The sequence below is a fragment of the Antedon bifida genome, chromosome 4, assembly GCF_963402885.1.
Source record: "Antedon bifida chromosome 4, ecAntBifi1.1, whole genome shotgun sequence".
NCBI lineage: Eukaryota > Metazoa > Echinodermata > Crinoidea > Comatulida > Antedonidae > Antedon > Antedon bifida.
In genome coordinates, this window is record NC_136229.1 from 32,327,735 (window position 1) to 32,347,100 (window position 19,366).

The 19,366-nt window shown below is 35.0% G+C and overlaps 2 protein-coding genes across 3 annotated transcripts; both read left to right on the plus strand.

The window, feature by feature from the left end:
* The first annotated feature begins 164 nt into the window (after positions 1-164).
* Positions 165-7,189, plus strand: LOC144840882 (ketimine reductase mu-crystallin-like). Of its 2 annotated transcripts, none has more exons than XM_078696960.1 (10): positions 165-280; positions 3,360-3,426; positions 4,191-4,354; positions 4,663-4,795; positions 4,961-5,023; positions 5,225-5,326; positions 5,598-5,775; positions 6,053-6,174; positions 6,557-6,641; positions 6,837-7,189. In XM_078696960.1, the coding sequence occupies exons 2-10, from the start codon at positions 3,361-3,363 to the stop codon at positions 6,908-6,910; spliced, it is 987 nt and encodes a 328-aa protein (XP_078553086.1). In that variant the 5' UTR covers positions 165-280; position 3,360; the 3' UTR covers positions 6,911-7,189. The 2 variants fall into 2 exon arrangements, with proteins under 2 accessions (XP_078553086.1, XP_078553085.1); XM_078696959.1 differs by lacking the exon at positions 165-280 and adding an exon at positions 2,530-2,623.
* An 8,701-nt stretch (positions 7,190-15,890) lies between these two features.
* Positions 15,891-19,202, plus strand: LOC144840885 (ketimine reductase mu-crystallin-like). Its single transcript, XM_078696965.1, has 8 exons — positions 15,891-16,093; positions 16,533-16,671; positions 17,109-17,171; positions 17,410-17,511; positions 17,663-17,840; positions 18,057-18,178; positions 18,309-18,393; positions 18,744-19,202. Exons 1-8 carry the CDS (start codon positions 15,930-15,932, stop codon positions 18,821-18,823), a joined length of 933 nt encoding a protein of 310 aa, XP_078553091.1. The 5' UTR covers positions 15,891-15,929; the 3' UTR covers positions 18,824-19,202.
* Positions 19,203-19,366: the final 164 nt, after the last annotated feature.

Below are 19,366 nucleotides of genomic sequence, written 5' to 3' on the forward strand. Positions count from 1 at the left end.
CGAAAGAAAACAACTGCTTTTACTTACAAAATAGTAGAAAGGGTTAACTTGAGGACTTTTGGCGGATTAGGCTTGCTATACAATAATCGATGGTTACGGTTCAGCTGGTCTGGATTCAAATTCCTGTTTATTTTAATTCCATTCAATGTCAGACAATTCAGTGATTCAATATAGGCCTCCGTCGGTTTTCACGATTGTTGGATGTAATTTATATCAAATTGTTCATTTACTTATTTTTTTCTTTTGTTGGCGACACTGTTATTAGGCCTACACTAGTAATGTAAGTATACGTATGTATGTGTAGGTAAAGTTCAATATTGAATATCGAAACGTGGCGGGCTGAAGGCGCTTGACCTTAAGCGCCTTCCAATAACAACCTTACAATAGTGAATAGTGTTGTATATTCAGGTACAGCCGCTCGCGTAATTTTTTTTCCAGGACGAACGTGGGCAATTGACATAAATGGGCGTCAACTACTCTGGCGCATGCGCGTATTGTCTACTTTCAGCAGAGAGAGTATGCAGAGAGCATATTTGTAAACAGCGTTCGCCAACCGAAATGTTTTTTTTAATAGTTGAGAGAGATTATTTAGAGGGTTAGGTTTAGTATATTTAGGAAGTAGATCAGCTATCTTGCAATTCTTTATAATAGAAAATAATTAAGGTAATAAATTATTCATGATTTCTGCCCACGTTCGTCCTGGAAAAAAAATAGGCCAGCCGCTCCATAATCACTTTGATTCCTTATATCTTTAGGCCTACTCTTAAAAAAAATTTTACTAACGATTTTTATTATTTTTATTATTACCTCCGCCAAGCCAAGGAGGTTATGTTTTCACCCCTGTATGTTTGTGTGTGCGTGTGTTTGTGTGTGTGTCTGTGAACAGCCTGGAGGCCACAGTTTTTATCCGATTCTCACCAAATTTGGCCACAATGATCTATGCCTCAAAAGCTCGGACGAGTTCGAAGTTGAGGGGAAAAGGTCATAGGTCAAGGTCACAACTAACAAAAAACTATTTTACTGCCTAGAGACCACAGTTTTTATCCGATTCTCACCAAACTTAGCCACAATGATCAATGACTCATATCATATAATCGTGGTTAAATTTTGAAGGGTCAGGGTCAAAGATCAAGTTCCACAAAAAACAAAACAAAAATAAATAAAAAAAATAATAATAAAAAAAAAAACTTCAGTGGGACTTGAACCAGCGATCTGAACTGTGAGAGGCTGGATACATAACCATTACACCAAACTCTCATCCACAACTTTGTAGTGTGCAGTTAGCCTATTTACACTTAGACTAATAAACAAAAATTTAAAAAATATATATATATTTTCCAGGGACATTTTATGTAGGGGAATTTTACAGTAGGCGGAGGTTTGTACTCTCGGAGTACCCTCTAGTTTTATTTATGTTTTACTTTATGTACACGTCAACTAACGATCAAATAACAATTGTTCTCATCGCAACTTGTACAAAGTAATTTAGAAAACAATTACCATTTTTCAATAAACATACATATCATACTACGTAGGCCTACATTTCTACCCTAACACAATTTTTCAAAACTTTCTATTATTTAAAAGTGGAGATTGTAAATGACAACACAAAATAATTATACCATGATATCAACGTGTTTTGTGTCACTCTCATAAATTGTTTGTTTCTTTTACAAAATATGATCAATGTAATCATCAATTTTATAATCGGTTTTATTCATCGGCTAATGGCCCCAAGTGTTAATGACTATATAAACATCAGATAGGTACAATTGACGTGATCTTTTTCAATTCAATTCAAGAAACATTTAGTGACCAAAAATATTATATCATAACAATGGTTGGCATATAATATATATAGTCGAGAGACTACAAAAGGGCCTGTCGCTGTATTCCCTCTTTACATTACCTCTATGCATCTTAATATGCATACATCTTAAAAGTGATACTATTGTGATTTTGTCTATGGATTTAAATAATCAAGGGAAGAGACATCTAGCATATTATTATATGTGTTATGGTGGAATTCCATAATGGAGTTTCATTTGTTATGAAATCAAAGATACTGATTTTACTTTAGTTTCTCGAAACATGTCACATTTTAAGGCAGTTTGCCTATTCATTAAATGTCTCACTATAGTTATTTTAACTCGAAAGTTTGGTGGAATCATTCATGATTTTTATCTAAATAACAAAATAATTACAAAAGTCACAACCATTTTCTTTTTCAATTTGCAGAGTGGGGTGCCTTAACCCTGTCGTTTATTGTTAAAAATAACCCCGAGAACAAAACAACACCCCAGGCCTATTAGTATTTTGTACTGTATTGGCATTTTTACTTACAAAACAGTAGAGAAATGGTTTAAATAATTAAATAAAAAATGGGAATAGTCAAATATCATATCTTATAGGCACCCAGTCAATAATTGATGGTTACGATCAATAATTGATGGTTACGGACCAGCTGGTCTGATTTCCTATTCATTTTAATCCATTCATTTTGTTAATGAATATCAGACAATTCAGTGACTCAATATAGGCCTCAGTTTTCACGGTTGTTGGATGTAATGTATATCCTATTGTTAATTTCTTTATTTTTTATTTTGTTGGCGACACTAGTAATGTAAGTATACGTATGTGTATTTTAAAATATAACAAGTGACTAGCCAGTGTATTTCTGTATCCACCCCTAATCGACATGACGTGTTCATGCGCATGGTGGTTTGCATGTATTGATTTGTTTACATTGTTCTGATTGTAAGTTGGTGCCTATGTCTATTAGTATGTTGTACTGTATTGACATTCAAGTAATGAATATACAAGAATGATTAAATATAATTAAATGATTCTATCAAATCTAATACTAAAGCACAATAATTATCAAAATTGTATTTTTGTAGTATAGTAGTCAAACGTCAATACGAATACGATTTCGGGTGGTCTTACCGGCTTACCATACAAAATATAACTGTTAGTAGGCCTAAAAAATGTGGCCGCACTAATTCGGCTTTTGAAAGTGCTGCCGTTAAGTATAAGCGGCCACCTCCCGTAAGCGGCCGGAATCCGGAGGTGGTCGCTCACGGAGGTTAACTGTATATAAATCATTGATTCTACTTTTTAATTTTTCTTTTAGGTTTATATGTGCTTTAATTCTTTGCTATAGCTTCTTTTTATAAAGCTGTATTTGCCTGGACCCTACGCATGTATGACAACTTGCACTGCACCATAGGCTATTTATAATGTTTAGCCCAACAATCTAAAACAGCAACGATTTAAAACTTCTATAAATTAACTATAATAAATGCAATAGTCCTATTTTTATTTGTTCATTTTTCACCCAAAATTACATAACGTTATAGAATGCAGTTTCATATTCCACGAAACGTGATCCATGGCATCAAAAAGCGATTTGGAAATTCTTTGAACGTAAGTTGAACATTTCATTATCTTCCATCATTTCAGAACAGCCGCTTGATATGACCAGTACAATCATAATTACAAATTCAATTTAAGTTCAAAGGAACCCCTCTTTGGGACATTAATATTGGGGGACACGCTCCTAGTAAGGGAACAATTGCTGTTAAAACGAACAAGAAATTTAACACTACGCCCAACTCCTATTCAGGGGACACCACTACTATTGAGACACTTTAGAGGGCCCAGAAGATGTCCCCTAATAGGGGTTCTGCTGTAATTATCTTTCGTCTGTATTCCTTATAATACCGTATTGAGTTTACGAAAACAGGACAGGACGATGTAATACGTCATTTATTTACAGACGGTCGCGTAAATCAAGCATCTACAGTCCTCATTTCCAGCCGTATTTCGATCGTAAACTCACTATAGTATCTGTGTGTATATTATTCTTACTAAATGACTCTGAAAGTAAAGTTACTTTAGTCCTTTTTTCTCTCTAAGAGGCTCGTTTGAAAGAGCATTATATCATGAAAAAGAATACTTAGAATTAATGAATTATAACTACCATGTTTCCTTCCAAAATACACTAGGTCTAAACCAAATTACAGCGGAAGGCCACGTGTATGACACTACCAATAAAATAGAAAATCCGACGACATATTTAAAACAGACTTCTATATACTGTATAAAGCAAATTTCATGTTGAAAAGATCTCATCCAAAAAGAATACTCAGCGTAAAGCATTCAACCGTAAATTAATATTTTCTTTACAGACCCAAAATTTTGTGACCATAACAGAAGAAAATGTTAAAGAAGTATTATGTTATAAGAAACTTGTTCCTGTAATTGAGAAAGCATTCAGCGATTTTTCAAAATGTGATGGAGGAATTACTCAACCAGTGAGAGTTAAATTTCCTGCAGAGAAGAATAGCTCTGGGTAAATTGTTTGTAAATTGGAGCTGAACTAGTAATCTACTGTACATGACAGGTATTGGCATTTGGCGCGTTGATCCTTCCCAGAAATTATACTGGAATTTTCACTATTATTAACTATATTTGTGGACACTTTATATTTTACCTCTAAAGACATTCCAGCCCCTGGTTGCTGCAAGGCAGGATGTAGTATCTGATTTGGGGATGGGAAAATAGCTTAATCAAAATTCACCACAAAACTTCACAGAGAACTCCATTGTTATGGTTCAGTTGACACAATTTTTAATTGTCTCATTCATAATTTTTTTATAGAAATTATTACGTAATGCCATGTTCATATAATGGAGTCCTTGTCACCAAGCTCATCACTCAGTTTCCACAAAACAATCCCAGAATTCAATCTGTTTTAACAGTCCATGATGCAAAAGAAGGGAGTATGAAAGCAGTAAGATCATACATTTTCTATTACGTATTATGCTTATTGAAAACTGTAAACAAATATATTGGTAACCTTTTGACACAGATTGCTGACTGTAAACTAACTGTCTATGTTGTTACAAATGACACTATGTTTGAACGTCAAACTTTTAAAAATGTGTTTATTTTTTAGCTTTTGGAAAGTAACTTGCTTACAGCTGCTAGGACTGCAGCCATGTCGGCTGTTGCAACAAAGGTATACAATTTACTTTGTAATTGAAACTAAACATTAGAATCTGATTTTGACTGACAAACTGGTTGTGTATGACAGAACTGTTTCTACCGACAACCAACAAACAACGAGACTGCAATGGTTAAATGACTGACGTATGAACATTGATGTTTATAATAAATATGAATGATAATAATTTTTACTTACTTTTACTCGTACATTTAGTATCTTGCTCCAACAAACTCCAAAGTTCTTGCTATTCTTGGTGCCGGAGTACAAGCCAAAAGCCATTATTTTGCTCTTCAATCTGTAAAGGAATTTGAAGAGGTAAGTTACAATTGGAATTAGGTCGATCGTAGTTAAATCCTACTCCAGACACTCAACCACTAGCTTGAGACTACCATCAAAGACTCCAATGACTTAAGACCAATCAGTGACCCGTCATCCTTTTGGAGATCAACAGGTAAATAACATCAGCATGCTGGAGCTCATGAACATGTGCTTTTTCTCATACCATTTGAGAAACGAGATACAAGGTTATTGCGTGGATTATTTTTATTCAGAGGACATACTTAGGACTATTAGTTTCCGTCTTTAGGTGAGAATATGGAATAGAAATTATCTAAAAGCAGAGACATTGGCCCAGCAGATTGGATGCAGAGCATGTGAGTCAGCGGAAGATGCAGTGAGAGGGGCAGATGTTATAACCACTGTCACTGGATCGGATACACCTGTTCTGAAGTATGAATGGGTTACGAATGGTGCTCACATAAACTGTAAATACTTTGTATTCTTATACAATAGCATAAAACTGAACAAATCCAAAAAGCTAGAGCATAGTTCTTCAGTAGTTGTAGTAGTATTTTTTATTTATTATTATTTATTACACAAAGGCCAGCCATACTGGCTTATGAGAGACTTAACGAACATAACTTAAATTCAGAGTACGGTATATACATGTTAAAGGTTATTACATTTTAGGCCGTTAAAACTACTTATGAACAACATTTTTATTTCAATTTATCAATATTATTGATATTGTTGAACTTGAAGGTGTAGGTGGAAATAGGCCATCCTGGCAAGAGCTTGATCCGAAACTTATGCAAAATGCCATTGTTTACACCGACACAATTGAGAGTGCGATGGAGGAGTCAGGTGATATCATCTTGTCTAAGGTAGGCCTACCTACTCACACACCATGAAGGAACATCATGCACACATTTAAACAGATGACTGTATTTTTATATAATTATATACTTGCACTGATCAAGGGCTAGTGTTGCCCGAAAGCTCTGCTAACTTTACTGGCTGTTTAACTTTATCGTTTTGATTTAGCTTTTTGCTTTTTTTTGTATTTCATTTCATATTTCAATTACTTCATTGAAAATGTATTATCAATCTTCACACATTACGTAGTTAGACTGATTCAATCATTACTGATCAAAATGAGCCTAAGTGCTTTGGTTGAATAATTATATAATAGTAACACAAATATTGAGTGCATTTGCATGGAATAGTTTATTTACAATTTACTAACTATTGTATTCGTCTCTACAGTGTAAAATATATGCAGAAATAGGTGATTTAGTCAACAGGACCAAGCCAGTTAAGCGGGATCAGACTACAGTTTTCAAGTCATTAGGTAGCCTATGTCATTTTCTTTCACCCTTAAAACATGTAGCTTCCAACATCATCAAAACAACCATATTACTATAAACATGAGTTTGTCAGTCCGAGTTCGGACCACTTTGTACTGTTCAGATTTTCTTGACCAAATTATGTGAGAAGTTTCGCTAAAGTCCATTTTGAAAAAAAAACACCTTTTTTTTAAACACAGGAATGGCCGCAATGGATGCTGCTGCAGCCAAGCTAATTTATGAAACATATACAGCAGAGCAATTACAATTTTAAATTGTCGTTTATCTACACTATCAAATTAGTTTGACAAAAAAAGTGTGATGTGCCCAAATATGGTAGTGATATATGGTTAAATATGGTAGTAAAATGACATCATATCCATATATGGGCTCATCACATTTTGTTACATAGAGTTTGATAGTGTAGACTGAGCTTAAGGATTTAAATAAAAGAAGGCACGTCACACTATTGTAATTTAATACGAGTGGCTAAATACAGAGTCTTACAGGCAATGGTGAGAAGAAGACAATGGTGAATATAACCAAATATAGATACTGGGTTCAAGGAAATTTATATTATATATAATATAATATTTATGCCATTTTAATGATTTGGATGATTTGCAAATAAACATAATGTACTTACTTTTGTTTGTGGTTTGATTTGTGATGTGATTTATTTTTCATGATGTATGTTGCTTCCAAATTTGCTATAGCCTGTGCATTATTCACTGTAAGTAAGTACCGTACTATGTAAACAACAATACTTCAATTTAAACATTTCCGCGCGAATATGGAACGCCTCCTCTGCCTTCAGTTTACATTTATCATTCAGTACACACCAATGGTCATGCAGTACACACCAATGGTCATGCAGTACACACCAATTGTCATGCAGTACACACCAATCGTCATGCAGTACACACCAATGGTCATGCAGTACACACCAAACATCATGCAGTACACCTATGGAACGCGTCCTCTGCCTTCAGTTCACATTTGTCATGCAGTACTATGGAACGCCTCCTCTGCCTTCAGTTCACATTTATTATGCAGTACACACCAATCGTCATGCAGTACACACCAATGGTCATGCAGTACACACCAATGGTCATGCAGTAAACACCAATCGTCATGCAGTACACACCAAACATCATGCAGTATACACCAAACATCATGCAGTACACACCAATGGTCATGCAGTACACACCAATTGTCATGCAGTACACACCAATGGTCATGCAGTACACACCAATCATCATGCAGTACACACCAATCATCATGCAGTACACACCAATCATCATGCAGTACACACCAATCGTCATGCAGTACACACCAATCATCATGCAGTACACACCAATCGTCATGCAGTACACACCAATCGTCATGCAGTCAAATATTGCGTAATTTATACCGCCACCTATCGACAAGATCGAATATCACGTGACGTTTATTAGACGGCTGTAAAACTAAGACTATTTATTATTTCTTTTATGGAATTCAATGATTACAATGGCCTCCTAGCCGCGCCTACGTCCTATAGATTCCAAGATTTCTTTAATAGTTTTGCCAGCCATTTTAGTCATAAAGCACGTGCGATGTAGTAGTAGACAGCGTGAGTTGCTGTAGTATACAGTTTGAATGGCCTTAGTTTTACAGTCGTCTAATAAACGTCACGTGATATAATAATATCCGAATTTTGACTTTTCACGCCTAGTCAGAGTAGGCTTAAATTTAAGATCGTTTTTAGTATCATCCCCTATTATATCGGCGGTCTTCTTTTAGCTAGCTACACGCGGCGGACGGGGTGCCACCGGCCCACCTTCGTTCGTCTCACGTGTCTGTAGGTTGTACGACGACGAGCGGAGGCCTACATATCATCAGTACACGCAAATTAGCGTGACGTAACGTTTTTCAACAACATCGCGAGTAGATCCCCGCTCCCTATGCTTTATCTCTCTTTACGTATCTATTAAGACTAATTTACATTGCCGCATTCGTTTAAATAGTTAATGACAGAGTAAATGTTGCTTTTAAAATTATGAATTATAAAAAAAAATTAATAAATTACCTGAATTACAAGATTTAAAGTCATTACTTGTTGCGGAATATCTGATTTTCCGTCGTAACAACAACACAGCACAAAACTTATTCGACCAATCAGAGACAACAATTTCTGACAATATTACTACGCCGAATACGAACATATTTTAATGAAATAGTGCTATGATTTATTGTCTTTTTATCACCTTTCCAGTTGTCCGATTTTGGTAGACTTTTTGTATGTTTTTTATCGTAAAATTAACTTCAAGTTGAATAAAAAAAATCTTTTGTTGCAATTTTGTCTACTTTTGGGAGTTGAAACTGTAGATTGACTGGACTACAAAACTTATTCGACCAATCAGAGACAACAATTTCTGACAATATTACTACGCCGAATACGAACATATTTTAATGAAATAGTGCTATGATTTTGTTGTCTTTTTATCACCTTTCCAGTTGTCCGATTTTGGTAGACTTTTTGTATGTTTTTTATCGTAAAATTAACTTCAAGTTGAATAAAAAAAATCTTTTGTTGCAATTTTGTCTACTTTTGGGAGTTGAAACTGTAGATTGACTGGACTACTCGCAGTAATGCGGTATTCGCGTCAATATCATGTGACATCCAGGGACCAAAAATCGTATTTATTTTTCACGTGAAAATCGGCAATTCATTTGCACCAGACACATCACTCGACGTACGCTCATACAGGGAATTAAGGTATGAATTTTTATTAATTTTATTTATTAAAACATATTTAGGCAGGATAACATAATTTCAGTTTTTCAATATGGTCCTGCAATAATGAAACAACTATGATGATGATTACTGCCTCTCCGCTGAAAATTCTGCCGACATTTCCGCTTGGGCTGCTCCATAAATCTCTTTTACCAGTTTCTTCCAATCGGATCTTCCATTGGCTAGTTCTTTAAGTTATTTGATGTCTTGCTTGGTTTTCAATTGTCCGGGATACTTGATGTTTGTGTTCTGCTTTATAAAGGGTGAGAGTTGCTGAGAGTTATTGGTAGGGTGGTTCTCGGTCTTCCTCGAAATTTTATATTGGTAGTGTTGCTGAAATAATAGGGGTATTGACAAACTGCAAGCCATGGATTCATTGGAGTCAGTGGAGTCAACGGCTCACGTGACCATGTTAATTGCAATTCAAGCGAGTCAGTACGAAGTGTAACTCATGCACTATTGTACCAAAAGTGCGAGGCACCATAAAACATATTAAATAATTTAATATAAATTAGCATAATGAAACATTAGAGAGGAGTAATTATAAAATAAAATCATTATTTTATGTTATGTTGTTCTAAACATACCCTATTACTACTAAAATAAAGTCAAGCCTGCCTGCTGCTCCCTTCTTGTTGGTCTCGCTTGTAGTTATTTTTTTCAAAAATCGTCTTACGATAGTGTGTTCTGTTTTTCTTTATTTACATTTAAGTTGAAAGTTGATAGATGGCGTTCTAATAACAACTATATAAAAAAAATAAATAGAAAAAATATAACAATCAAAATGAATGAGTTATTCACGAATGAGTTTAGGAATTGTTCAATTTGCGTTCAATTTACGAATAACCTTTTGTACTGTGGGGCATACTGGAGAGGATTTTCAGAGATTTAGGTGAAGGTATTGGGCATGTCTGGGATGGGGGTTGGCAATCGGTTAGGGGGGTCACCCGAAGCATAAAACCTTTCCTGGCTACGGCCCTACGGGCCTGATTACGCGAGTCATAAGGTCTTCCATTTGACAACGGAAGAATATTAATTAGGCAGGGTACGTGGTGACATTTTAGGAGGATATTATAATTATTCAGGCTTTGTCCGGAGGTATTTCTACACATAACGAACGCGACCAGTCCCCCTCCCCCTCCCCCGCGCTTTTGAAAGTCCAGGGGTTGGAATGTCAAACCCCACTCCATCACCCACACTAACTGGTAATTGTAGGATCCTCTAGCTAGAAGTAGCCAGCCTACCAACCCCTAAAAGACAGAAAGGATCCTGAAATCGTACCGGTTCAGCCCAGCTAGCTAATTGCTCGAGTTGTTTCACGAATAACGACTTTCACTTTTCAGTATCTAGGCTAAGGAAGGGCCTAGCTTGTTATTGTAGTATAGTATTAATTTAGGCCAAGGCCATGTTGACTTACCTAACAATTATTAATTACTTTATCAACACAATCTGCACAACAACCAAGGTATGTTGATTATACTCATATTCATGTCTTTAGGAATGCTATTGTTGTGTGTTTTAATTTGACAGCAGAGACAATGAATAGAAATGTGTCAGATCATGGATTAAGGAATAGAAGTATATGCATCAGTTTGAGATAAAAGCTTCCATGACTTTAGCCGACAGAGTGCGGACGCCCACAATGTTACAAAATAAACACAGTTTAATTAACCGTCGTTAACAACGAAACGGTCGCGTGCCTAATATATTGTTTACTGACGGTATGCTCAACAACATTTAAACTTGTTGGCTATGCTATCGCGCACTCTTATCTTAATATTTTATATTTTTAGCACTAGCTGCTATGGCGACGAACAAAACTTTATGCGACGAATTTAATATAACTTTTCTGAATTCAAATTAAACGATCTCCAAGAAATATTACAAGATTATTAATAAATTTAATTACAAGATTAAATACAAATTGTTTGTAAATTGTAGTAGGCCTACGAAACGAGCGCTAGAGAGTAGTAGAGTCAATGGTGACGTATCGCAACTATAGATAGCCAGCCAATCCCGGATCAGGGATCCCAGTTTTCATTCAATTAGGCCCGGTGATTGGATGTGATGTGGATGACATAACCACTAGCCAATCACCAGGCACTACAATTTAAATATAATCACATATATAGCCATATATTAAAAACACGTTTGTTGTACTTCACATGGTCAAATGCATAATTTAATATTCTATAGATTAACGCAATTTTTAATGGCAGGAGGTGGCAGACTAATATGATAATTCAAATATAAAAATTGCATATTTTATTAATATTACCATGGAGAAACTTATTTCTCCATGATATTACCTACTACTTAAAATTACCGGTCGTAAGAAAGTGTACTTTTCGTAGTCCGATTGTGATGAAATTAAAACAGAATTGTTTAGCAATATATTGTTGTTGTTAATTAATCATCGACGCAGACATGTCAATAGAACAATCAGACTGCGCATACGATTTCTACATGGCTACGTTTTGTTCTCAAAAAATGTAACAGTTGATTCGCAGCGTATAGAGGGCCGGGGTTAGAGACACGGAGTTCAATGAGCGCGTTTGCTTGATTGGCAGCAGTGCTTTAGTATAGGTAAGCGCGTTGTAAAATCGTTTGATGTCACCGTCGATGCATATCTTCTATTCTTTAATCCATGGTCAGATCGAGTTTCCTCCATTGTTTGTAGGTTGATTTGATTTGAGCTGCGTGCGCGTGCCATCTGCGACATTTGTATGAGGACAAATTTGAATACTGTACATGTGCTATATTTTGGGGGTTTTTTTTTATAGATTGTTTTTATTATTGTTAATGTGTTAATTAGAGTTTAAATACTAAAACCCAGAAACATGGGTTATGCCAAGTAAATTCCCACAGAATACTAACCAATCACAGCCCATATGATACATGATACCCTCTTCTTCTACTTCTTTTCATAAAAAAACTATGCTTTATCTCTCTTTACGTATCTATTAAGACTAATTTACATTGCCGCATTCGTTTAAATAGTTAATGAGTAAATGTTGCTTTTAAAATTATGAATTATAAAAAAAAATTAATAAATTACCTGAATTACAAGATTTAAAGTCATTACTTGTTGGGGAATATCTGATTATCGTCGTAACAACAACACAGCACAAAACTTATTCGACCAATCAGAGACAACAATTTCTGACAATATTACTACGCCGAATACGAACATATTTTAATGAAATAGTGCTATGATTTATTGTCTTTTTATCACCTTTCCAGTTGTCCGATTTTGGTAGACTTTTTGTATGTTTTTTATCGTAAAATTAACTTCAAGTTGAATAAAAAAAATCTTTTGTTGCAATTTTGTCTACTTTTGGGAGTTGAAACTGTAGATTGACTGGACTACAAAACTTATTCGACCAATCAGAGACAACAATTTCTGACAATATTACTACGCCGAATACGAACATATTTTAATGAAATAGTGCTATGATTTTGTTGTCTTTTTATCACCTTTCCAGTTGTCCGATTTTGGTAGACTTTTTGTATGTTTTTTATCGTAAAATTAACTTCAAGTTGAATAAAAAAAATCTTTTGTTGCAATTTTGTCTACTTTTGGGAGTTTAAACTGTAGATTGACTGGACTACTCGCAGTAATGCGGTATTCGCGTCAATATCATGTGACATCCAGGGACCAAAAATCGTATTTATTTTTCACGTGAAAATCGGCAATTCATTTGCACCAGACACATCACTCGACGTACGCTCATACAGGGAATTAAGGTATGAATTTTTATTAATTTTATTTATTAAAACATATTTAGGCAGGATAACATAATTCAGAAAAGAAAAGATCAAAAAATTTCAGTTTTTCAATATGGTCCTGCAATAATGAAACAACTATGATGATGATGATGATTACTGCCTCTCCGCTGAAAATTCTGCCGACATTTCCGCTTGGGCTGCTCCATAAATCTCTTTTACCAGTTTCTTCCAATCGGATCTTCCATTGGCTAGTTCTTTAAGTTATTTGATGTCTTTCTTGGTTTTCAATTGTCCGGGATACTTGATGTTTGTGTTCTGCTTTATAAAGGGTGAGAGTTGCTGAGAGTTATTGTTAGGGTGGTTCTCGGTCTTCCTCAAAATTTTATATTGGTAGTGTTGCTGAAATAATAGGGGTATTGACAAACTGCAAACCATGGATTCATTGGAGTCAGTAGAGTCAACGGCTCACGTGACCATGTTAATTGCAATTCAAGCGAGTCAGTACGAAGTGTAACTCATGCACTATTGTACCAAAAGTGCGAGGCACCATAAAACATATTAAATAATTTAACATAAATTAGCATATGAAACATTAGAGAGGAGTAATTATAAAATAAAATCATTATTTTATGTTATGTTGTTCTAAACATACCCTACTACTACTAAAATAAAGTCAAGCCTGCCTGCTTCTCCCTTCTTGTTGGTCTCGCTTGTAGTTATTTTTTTCAAAAATCGTCTTACGATAGTGTGTTCTGTTTTTTCTTTATTTACATTTAAGTTGAAAGTTGATAGATGGCGTTCTAATAACAACTATATAAAAAAAATAAATAGAAAAAATATAACAATCAGAATGAATGAGTTATTCACGAATGAGTTTAGGAATTGTTCAATTTGCGTTCAATTTACGAATAACGTTTTGTACTGTGGGGCATACTGGAGAGGATTTTCAGAGATTTAGGTGAAGGTATTGGGCATGTCTGGGATGGGGGTTGGCAATCGGTTAGGGGGTCACCCGAAGCATAAAACCTTTCCTGGCTACGTACCGGTTCAGCCCAGCTAGCTAATTGCTCGAGTTGTTTCACGAATAACGACTTTCACTTTTCAGTATCTAGGCTAAGGAAGGGCCTAACTTGTTATTGTAGTATAGTATTAATTTAGGCCAAGGCTATGTTGACTTACCTAACAATTATTAATTACTTTAACACAATCTGCACAACAACCAAGGTATGTTGATTATACTCATATCCATGTCTTTAGGAATGCTATTGTTGTGTGTTTTAATTTAACAGCAGAGACAATGAATAGAAATTTGTCAGATCATGGATTAAGGAATAGAAGTATATGCATCAGTTTGAGATAAAAGCTTCCATGACTTTAGCCGACAGAGCGCGGACCGCCCACAATGTTACAAAATAAACAAAGTTTAATTAACCGTCGTTAACAACGAAACGGTCGCGTGCCTAATATATTGTGTAACGCGTATGCTCAACAACATTTAAACTTGTTGGCTATGCTTTCGCGCACTCTTATCTTGCTGGCGTGATTAATATTTTATATTTTTAGCACTAGCTGCTATGGCGACGAACAAAACTTTATGCGACGAATTTAATATAACTTTTCTGAATTCAAATTAAACGATCTCCAGGAAATATTACAAGATTATTAATAAATGTAATTACAAGATTAAATACAAATTGTTTGTAAATTGTAGTAGGCCTACGAAACGAGCGCTAGAGAGTAGTAGAGTCAATGGTGACGTATCGCAACTATAGATAGCCAGCCAATCCCGGATCAGGGATCACAGTTTTCATTCAATTAGGCCCGGTGATTGGATGTGATGTGGATGACATAACCACTAGCTAATCACCAGGCACTACAATTTAAATATAATCACATATATAGCCATATATTAAAAACACGTTTGTTGTACTTATACATGGTCAAATGCATAATTTAATATTCTATAGATTAACGCAATTTTTAATGGCAGGAGGTGGCAGACTAATATGATAATTCAAATATAAAAATTGCATATTTTATTAATATTACCATGGAGAAACTTATTTCTCCATGATATTACCAACTACTTAAAATTACCGGTCGTAAGAAAGTGTACTTTCCGTAGTCCGATTGTGATGAAATTAAAACAGAATTGTTCAGCAATATATTGTTGTTGTTAATTAATCATCGACGCAGACATGTCAATAGAACAATCAGACTGCGCATACGATTTCTACATGGCTACGTTTTGTTCTCAAAAAATGTAACAGTTGATTCGCAGCGGGGGCCGGGGTTAGAGACACGGAGTTCAATGAGCGCGTTTGCTTGATTGGCAGCAGTGCTTTAGTATAGGCAAGCGCGTTGTAAAATCATTTGATGTCACCGTCGATGCATATCTTCTATTCTTTAATCCATGGTCAGATCGAGTTTCCTCCATTGTTTGTAGGTTGATTTGATTTGAGCTGCGTGCGCGTGCCATCTGCGACATTTGTATGAGGACAAATTTGAATACTGTACAGGTGCTATATTTTGGGGGGTTTTTTTTATAGATTGTTTTTATTATTGTTCAGTGTTAATTACAGTTTAAGTACTAAAACCCAGAAACATGGGTTATGCCAAGTAAATTCCCACAGAATACTAACCAATCACAGCCCATATGATACATGGAACCCTCTTCTTCTTCTTCTTTTCATAAAAAAACTAAACTATACAAAAAATTGACATCCATATGTCTATACAGAGTGATGTTAACCAATAACAAACACTCTATTTTCTTAGTAACAAAATGCAGGTTGTTGCAGTCATATCTGAAGAAACTGTCAAACGATGTTTAACTTATTCTGAATTGATCCCGATTATCAGTTCTGCTTTTGGACAGTTTTCAAGAGGGAAGGATGGAGGAGTTGTACAACCTGTTAGAATGGCGGTACTAGTGCAAAAACACAATGGGTAAAGCTCTGTCTACACTATCAAACTTTATGTGACAATAAAATATATTTAAAAAAAACAAAAAAACATAGAGCTATCTGATTTTTTTTCTCTTAATAGTTTTTAGTTTTATATATTTTTTATCTTTTCATATCCCTTGCACTGAGGAAGGGCTAGTGCATGTTGTCCAAGAGCTTTATTTTACTTTATCGTTTTGATTTAGCTGTTTATTTTATTTGTATGTTCTTTGAGATACAGATACAGCCATTGATACCCACAGCATTGTCATTTGTTCAGTAATTTGCATTTTGATTTATATTTTGATATCTATACCCAGACCCCTGTATAAATGTGACATCATTTCTGGATCCTTCCTGACAAATTAAATTTTATTTAATGTTGGTTATTTCTCTACAAGGTGAGTCTTGTTTAATATGACAATGAGCCCTTTTCATTGCAGGATTTGCTATGTCATGCCATGTTTGTATGATGGTTATTTTTCTACAAAGATTGTCACATTCTTTAAGGACAATGTGGATTTACGATCCCATAATGCTTATATCTCACTATTTGATGGAACAAATGGAACAATGAAAGCAGTAAGTAAACAAACTTAGCTGCTTATCTATTGTGCTGAGCTGGATTTAATTGTAGGCCTACTGGGCAGTAGTGGGTGAGAACACCCACCTCCATTAATTGTTTAGTTTACTAGTTTACGAGTATAAATTCTCCCAGAATACTGACCAATCACAGCCCAGTTGATACCTGTTCCCTGAAGTAGGTGAGAACATCACCTTCTTCCATCCACAAGCTTATTTTAAGATCTTCGCCCATCCCGTCAAGCAATTTAACCTAATTTAAAACTTCTGGATACCTAAAAATGCTGTTTATTTTTTCCTTCCAATCCCAGCCATAACTTTTGTTTATATTATACCACTTGTCATTGTTATTCAGTGACATCTACATTTATCAAATTCAAATTGTGGAATGCTGGTTTTTTAACAGATGTTACTAACATACTTTATTTCTTTTGCAGTTAATTGCTGGTGACACCATAACAGCCAAACGCACAGCAGCCATGTCAGCTGTAGCTACAAAGGTTTATAATCTATATATAAATTTACGTAAGGGCAAAACTCGGTAAATCGCGCGTTATTTCTAGAATGTTTACTCGATGGTATTAAAGTTGGTTCGGGGTGTTTTCCGATCATGGTATACACTGTTTAATGGATGTATATCTTGAAAAATACCCGCTCACAATTATACGAGGATGCTTCGTTTTTGTACCAGTTCACTGCATGCACCTACAAAAATTAAATAAATACAATTTTTTTCAGTTTCTGGCTCGATCGAATTCCAAAATTCTAGCAATACTTGGTACTGGAACACAAGCCAGAAGCCATTTTCTTTGTCTAACATCCATTTTTTCTTTTGAAGAGGTAAGAATAAACTTCTATGTTGACCTTTGACCTCTAGAAACAATCCTAAATGTTTGTTATTATAATTGTATTAAACATCAGCATCAAGTTTGTATTGCAAAATGTGAAAAAGTACAAATAAGCAGATTTTTATCTTCATATCTTTATTTAGGTAAGAATTTGGGGTAGAACTTTTTCAAAAGCTGAAGCCTTAGCAACAGAACTGAGCTGTAAACCTTATGAATCTGCAGAAGAGGCTGTGAGAGGTGCTGACGTCATAGTAACTGCTACCAGCTCATCTACACCTGTGTTGAAGTATGAATGGGTGAAACCAGGTGCACATGTAAATGGTACATGAATTAATTTATTCAAAAAGCATTAATATTTTCTTTCAGATATTCAACACTAGAAAGTATAGTAGTTTAAAACCTTCCCACTACAATTCCATCCATTTTGATACACAACTTCTCTGATACAGATAAATAAATTAAAAATAGTACGGTCGAACATGTAGTTGTTTAAATGCACTGTATGTGTAAGCAATATTAAAATTCTGTACTCTTTAGGAGTTGGCGCTTGTAGGGCAACTTGGCAGGAACTTGACCCTGAGCTGATGCGTAATGCCACCGTCTACGCTGATAGTATGGAGGCCATTGTTAAGGAGTCTGGGGATGTTATTTTATCTAAGGTAAAGAATTTGTACTATATTGAGCTGTCTCAGGATGGCCATTTTGTAATATTGGATTATTGTACTACAGTCAGTTTCTGATGTATGTATAATTGTTACATGTTTGTTTCCCTGTTTTGTTTTTATCTAGTGTGATGTGTATGCTGAAATTGGAGACCTTGTAAATGGGACGAAGGAAGCAAGAGCAGAACAAACAACTGTCTTTAAGAGTTTGGGTATGTATTCAGCAGTTGCACGTCACACTTATCCAGGGTCCCACTTATCGAGGGTCCCATATCCAGGGTCCCACTTATCCAGGGTCCCATATCTAGAGTCCCACTTATCCAGGTCCCACTTTTCCAGGGTCCCATATCCAGGGTCCCACTTATCCAGAGTCCCATATAATATTCAGGGTCCCACTTATAGCATGATTTTCAAATCGTTAGACTAGGTTTTGCAATTCTTATTAGATTAAGGCCTGCAAGCAGAAATTTTCCAATATAATAGATGTAAACAACACTTATCCATAGTTATTAGAATACTATTTAAAACACTGCTTTTAAAAAATGATTTTGTATTTTCGTAGGGATAGCAGTCATGGATACAGTGACATCTACAATTGTCTACAAAAAATACTGCGAGAATGAGTTGAAGTGCGATACATAAATTATGTGAGAAGTTTCGCTAACGTCCATTTATATATATATATTGGATATTAAAAAAAAACACCTTTTATGTTTAAATACAGGAATGGCCGCAATGGATGATTAAATGAAAAGTAATAGGTATGTCACACTACTGCAATTTAATACGAGTGGCTTAATACAATCTTTAGCCTCCAGCACTCAAAACCTCTACAGCCAATGATGAGAAGTAAAAACAGATACTGCTTGGGTTTCGAACTCAGGGCTTAAACATTAATAATACCGAATTTCCTGACCATTCAGCCAAATATAATGCTTGCAGAAATTCATCGACATAGCCTATTTGATTTATACATATGCGTACGTACCATTAGGCCTATCTACCTACAGTTGGTCTCATAAAGAATTAAATAAGGGTTTCTTTTAAAATTAAAATAAAATTTAAGAACAAAAATATATAATAATGATATTTAAATATATAATTATTATTAATTTATGTAACTATCCTTGCTTTAATGTACAAAATGTATTTATACATGCCTGTAATTATACTGTAATTATATAA

Bases quoted from the DNA above. Each gene is read 5' to 3' on its own strand.
- LOC144840882 (XM_078696959.1), top strand. From the start codon at position 2,568: ATGTATATCCTATTGTTAATTTCTTTATTTTTTATTTTGTTGGCGACA. The intron at 5,024-5,224 runs GTATACAATTTA...TCGTACATTTAG, and splicing joins TGTCGGCTGTTGCAACAAAG to TATCTTGCTCCAACAAACTC. The intron at 6,642-6,836 runs GTAGCCTATGTC...TTTTAAACACAG, and splicing joins TACAGTTTTCAAGTCATTAG to GAATGGCCGCAATGGATGCT.
- LOC144840885 (XM_078696965.1), top strand. From the start codon at position 15,930: ATGCAGGTTGTTGCAGTCATATCTGAAGAAACTGTCAAACGATGTTTA. The intron at 16,672-17,108 runs GTAAGTAAACAA...TTTCTTTTGCAG, and splicing joins CAAATGGAACAATGAAAGCA to TTAATTGCTGGTGACACCAT. The intron at 17,512-17,662 runs GTAAGAATAAAC...ATCTTTATTTAG, and splicing joins CCATTTTTTCTTTTGAAGAG to GTAAGAATTTGGGGTAGAAC.